Source organism: Morus notabilis, unplaced genomic scaffold (genome assembly GCF_000414095.1).
Source record: "Morus notabilis unplaced genomic scaffold, ASM41409v2 Scaffold338, whole genome shotgun sequence".
Taxonomy (NCBI): Eukaryota; Viridiplantae; Streptophyta; class Magnoliopsida; order Rosales; family Moraceae; genus Morus; species Morus notabilis.
In genome coordinates, this window is record NW_010358348.1 from 222,514 (window position 1) to 228,256 (window position 5,743).

The 5,743-nt window shown below is 33.8% G+C and overlaps 1 protein-coding gene across 1 annotated transcript; it reads right to left on the reverse strand.

The window, feature by feature from the left end:
* Window positions 1-400: 400 nt before the first annotated feature.
* On the reverse strand, window positions 401-3,839 carry LOC21396913 (queuosine salvage protein). The gene is made up of 7 exons (XM_024161919.1): window positions 3,770-3,839; window positions 3,483-3,623; window positions 2,224-2,322; window positions 1,397-1,473; window positions 1,169-1,277; window positions 749-1,077; window positions 401-493 (listed from the first exon to the last, which is right to left on the reverse strand). Exons 1-7 carry the CDS (start codon window positions 3,837-3,839, stop codon window positions 401-403), a joined length of 918 nt encoding a protein of 305 aa, XP_024017687.1.
* Window positions 3,840-5,743: the final 1,904 nt, after the last annotated feature.

The following is a 5,743-nucleotide window of genomic DNA, read 5'->3' on the forward strand; positions in this document are numbered from 1 at the left end:
ATATATATATATATATATTTTAATTTTCTAAGCTTAGTTCTTTTTATAGAATTCGTATTTATTTCCATATGTCTATTTATTAATATATATATAATCTATTCTAAACTTTCCCTTCATAAATTCATCACATATCTGTCGTGAAAGTAACAACGTCGTAGAACAAATCACATACAATTTTTGTTTTCTCAATCTCTTCTAAATGCAAATAGAAAAAAATTATCTTTAAATGAACTTAAGGACATGAAAATAAAACTTTTTAAGTAAAAACTTGCAATAAGCTAAAAGTCTAGAACACTAATCGACCTCCACAAAGCCTCACACGTACAAAGCACGTCGCTAAAACTAGTCCGATCTAATGGTGGAGAACATAGAACAACAATCGCACACTGTTCTGGTGAACTCAATAGTACACCGAAAGTGTTCGATGGTGTTTCAGAGATGGAAGCTGAATGCCGAAAGTCCAAAGCCAATGATCTAGTTCCACGCCAAGTACCTGAAAACAAGAAGTCCGTAAATTCGAACAATTAGTTTGTATGAATGAAAGTTGCAAATGAAGCAAGGAAGAACAGAAAACTGAAAATAGAGAACTACTTTTTCAAGCAAAGGGCAAGGTCATGCATTTGTATGATTTCGAAAAAAGTATGTTAAATATCAGAATAAGCTATCTTGAATAACAAGCTCATATCAGAATAAACATCTGGGAAATCTTTCTGAAAGCAACAAACGTCATTGTTATCTATATATGTACCTGCTTCCCTGATTTTGTATTGATCAACTCCCTCATTTTTTCCACTGCGTGTATGGAGCAAGCTCGAAGCTCAACTTCTTCCTCAGTGCCAGGAAGTATTTCCTCATCAGCCTCAATTTTGTTGGTGAGTGTTGGACTATATTTCAGCACACCCATCCTCTGAAGAACAGCTGGGACAATATAGTCCGCCATTATAGTTATCGATTCGATGCCGTTAAATTCTCCATATCCCCGACCCTCGAATGCACCCCATACATCTTTAGCAAATAGTTGAGCTCTTTTGTACAAGAATATCTGGTGTCCTTTGTAGAGCGAGTGGTCTCGAAAACCTATAACATGGCAATAAAGAGAAGGTCAAGATTCGAGATTAAAGAGGAAACCGAAAAACAGAAACTTCTTGTGCAAGTAATGCAAGGATACCGGGGAAGTGACGAGTAACAAGAGCTACAAGCTTAGCAGCTGATTTTGCACAGGACTCCACAAGATTGGACGCTTTGCCATCAAAGCTTCTCTCCAGTTCAAATCCAACCTTTGCAATTTGCACAACATTAGTTTTCGATCGAGGAAGATTATAAAATGAAGTTAGAAGGTTATGAATTTAACGGCGTTCCTTATGCAAAGGGACATAATTGTAAAGGTCAAAATTACCTCGTGCAGCAACCGAACTCGTTCGTCCTCTAAAGGAAGCGGCCTAGGCCATTTCAAGAGCTCCCGTAACTCCGGACCTTGCAAAAGAAAGAGATGTCATCAATTTACCATACCTAAGAGATCAGGGAACAACACTCCAATAAAAGCTTGCAGGTTACCAAATACAGAGAATAAAAGAAAGTGACCATAAAAATAAAAAATAAAAAACTCTCTGAGGAAACGATTTGTTTAAATTTCTGCAAGTCCTTTGGGGGTATCTTATTGATAATGTGACCTATACTGAGATGGGAATAAAAAATAGTTCTACTAATTGATATAACAGATTTAAAAGTTAACGAATCTTGAAATGCAGAGTTAAATTTGCTCTCTTAACTAGTCATAAGTTATACTATGAGATATACATGTTACTGCACAACTACATCAGATCAACAAGGATCAAGCCTATAAACTTTGCAATTTAATCTTATTATCACATTGATTCCATTTCCTCATTTGCGGCTAAAACCAACTTAACCTTGAGTTCGATTTGAAGCAAATTCTCCTTTGTCCCAACTTGCAAGTTGCAATAAGTTATCTCACATAATTACCTTCAATTTGAACCATTTAAAAAAAAAAAAAAAAAAAAAAAAAAAAAACCACCATAGTGCAGGACATGATTTTTGTTTATCTCTAGTTTCATTTCTTTCTAAAAACAAAACATATTTATTAACGAGGAAAGAAAAAAACACTAAAAATACGCATTAATTCCTTTAACATCATATTTCATAATGCATGCAAACCAATATGTATGTACGGCTAAAGAAAGATGAATTTGTTAGGTCAATTACCAGTGTATTTCTGCAAGCGATCAGCATCAAAAACTGACTTGTCATTCTGTAGAGCTTTCTTCAGCCTCGAGGCTAAATGATCATAATCTAGCTCGGCATCTGTGAAGTACAATCAACAAAAACAAAGTCGATCATGACAAAAAAGAAACATCATCAGCAAGGAAAACCAGACAAAATTACAGAAAGGACTAAGTAGATATTATATATATATACACGCACATTTAAACATCTGCAGGTTCCAATTGATATTAGTACAAGCTAAAATCAGCATGTTAACTTAAATTTTCCCCACTGACACAAAGTGGAAATTGCAATCATTCAGAGAAAGAACAGTCCAGGGAAAAAAAAGGTGGAAAAAGGAAAAGGGAAAACACCAAGAGCAAGAAAAATGTCAAAATCCATTTTCCCAATTTGTTCTCTCTTTACCCACACTATCACTTTCTAAGCTTGGGAATACAGAATAACAATAGTATACAGGCTTATTAGCCCGGAAAAAAATACTATGGGATTGCATCAAATAACATAACCAAGAAAATCAAGAAACAGAAAAATCTCCCCTTGTTAGTCCCATTCCCGTCTGCAACAACAAGCATATATATTTTTGGGAGAAAACCAAATTACCACTCATTGTAGTGCTAACTAACATTTATACCATGAACGTGGCATAGCGCTCGTTTTGCAGAACTTTTACTTTTATTTTTGTTTTTGCTTTTAGTAAGTAGAAGATGAGAAGTAAAAATTGTTGATTCTCTGTAAGTGTTTAGAATAAAGAGTTTTATGGATCAAATAATTTTTAAATTTTTTAATAAGTAATAAAAGTGTTGGAATGAAATTTTCAATATTCTAATAAAATTCCGGTATAAGTTTCAAAGTCTATTGAGAAACGTTTTTTTTAAAGCCATATTTTGTGGTTTGATTGTAAATTCTTTTGAAAATCAAAACACTTTGACAGATTATCCTCCACACACTTTCAAAAGCAGCTTTTGAAGCCATGAAACTAAAAGTATCTTTTAAAAAGCTCTCTCAAACAGACTCATAATAAAATTATAATCTTTTAATAAATCAATTAAAAAAGAATTTAAGTGGTATAAATTTATATTTATTGTGCCACAAATGTTAAGATTGTGTAAAAGAATGAAAAACCATGTAATTTTCTCTATATTAAATCTTTTTTAATATTGACTGATGATATAAACAATATTGACTCATGATATACAATTTATATATATATATATGAATGCATATGATTATACACATACCGGGCCAAAAGCAGAAATTCAAAGCGTCCAGGACAAATATATACTGAACGGTGAGAGGCCCATTATCAAAATAGTGAATCCCTTCGAAATCCCATTTCACTTTAGGAATGGAATCGATAGTCTCCACCACTTTCTCAGTCCCTGCAATATTAGTATATATTTACAGTCACAGATATATATATATATATATATATATATATATATAGAGAGAGAGAGAGAGAGAGAGAGAGCACAAACTTAAACAAGGCTTAATTAAGCTAATTCGCAAAACAAAATGATTGACGAACCTAAAGAATCGATGACGACGTGAGAAGAGCGGCTGGCGACCCATGCACAGCTTACCCTAACATCGCCCATGGCGTCCACTGAAACCTTAACAAGTAAAAGGCAAAAAAATGATAACGAAATGAGAAGACAGAGACGAGTTTTATTTTGAAACTCTCGTAGTCCCAACAATCAAGTACATATATACAACTGAAAAGAATGTAAAGTTGGATATGGATTTTTTTAAGTAAAAAAAAAAAAAAAATCACTGCCAAAAGCTGAGTTGGCCAACGAGATCCAATATTCCACGGACCAACCCCCACCCCCACACCACCATTTGTTAATACATTCACTTCACCGATTTGAGTTTAGAATTTGAATTTTGTTACGGTAAAAAATTCTTAAAAACAGTCATATCTAACTTTTTTATTACAGTAAAAAACTCTCACATAAAATCACATTTCAACTCAAATTACAAACTCGAATCAGCGAAGTGAACGGGCTTAATCTGTAAAGTCGTCTTGTCTCCAAGACCCATCCATTTTCATGGATTTGGAACTAAGATAGATGCTTCCTATACCGAGCATGAATGAGTGCAGAGGTGGAAGCTGCATATAGACCTCCTCATCTAATTCACCATGGAGGAATGCATTGCTTATATCAAGTTGATGAAGGTGCCAATTTCGCATTGCAGCAATGGCAAGTAAGCAACGCATGGTTGTGAGCTTAGCTACAGGTGTGAAAGTCTCCTGGAGGTCAAAGAAACAACCTACGGTATCTCATTCTTCCGCAGAAGTTGAATATCGAGCAATGGCTTCAACTTGTTGTGAGATCAGTTGGTTATGTCATTTGCTTAAAGGTTTTGGGATTAATCACTCTCAACTAGCACATCTTTATTGTGACAATAAAGCCGCATTACAAATTGCTGCCAATCCCACTTTTCATGAAAGGACAAAGCATATAGAAATTGATTGCCATTTAGTGCGTGAGAAAATTCAAAAGGCATTATTCGTACTGATTTTGTTCCCTCACAGCAACAACTAGCTGATGTTTTCACAAAGGCACTGGGAGTAGCACATTTTCATAACATGCTTTCCAAGATGGGTGTTAAAGACTTACACACGCCATCTTGAGGGGAGGATATTGGAGATATTAGATTAAATGAGATTTCTCGGTTCCTTGATTTCCTCGATTTCATTATAATCCCATGATTTTAGCTTTCGTGATTGTAGGTCTAGAATTGTATTGACTTTTGATTATTTCCTTTTGTAGCTTTATTTTACTTTTCTCTAATTGTTGTAGAGTTGGCTATATATAGCCTTATATTTCCTCTATACGAATAAGAAGAATCATTCCACCAAAACTGTCTTCTTCCTATTTCTCTTTAAAGTTTTGTTATACCGAGCATGAATGAGTGCAGATTGAGAGAGATAGTGGCATATTTAGATGCCTACCTCCTCCTCAATGTTATACTGCGCGCTTATCACTCCGTATTGCACGGCTTGCATTAAGTGATCTCTTTGACGGAACGGAAAAAGAGGAGCTCTCTCCTTTTTTTTTTCTTTTTTTTTTTTTGCGTCTCAAAAAATGTTGAGAGTAAAAATTAAGAAACCATGACATTTGATCGGAGTGATTTCTTTTCCTTCTGTTTTCTTTCCTTCTTACTTACTAAACGTAGTGTGAAGCGTAGAAGAGTTTAAGATTGAGAAAGGATACTAAAATATACTCTACTAAAACTATGTAATTCTGGTACCTAGAATCAAAATCACAAATATATATATATATATATATATCTAAAATATATGAAATTTGGTAAATTTGTAAGTTGGAAACCATACAATATCAATTACATACCTTATTATAAAATTCATCAGAGATTACTACCGTGATTACAAAAGAAAAAAAAAACTAAACTTTGGAGCTCAAAGTGAATATTTAAAGAATTAGAATCAACAAACTACAAGTTTATTAATTATAAATCATTGATGAATTAATGT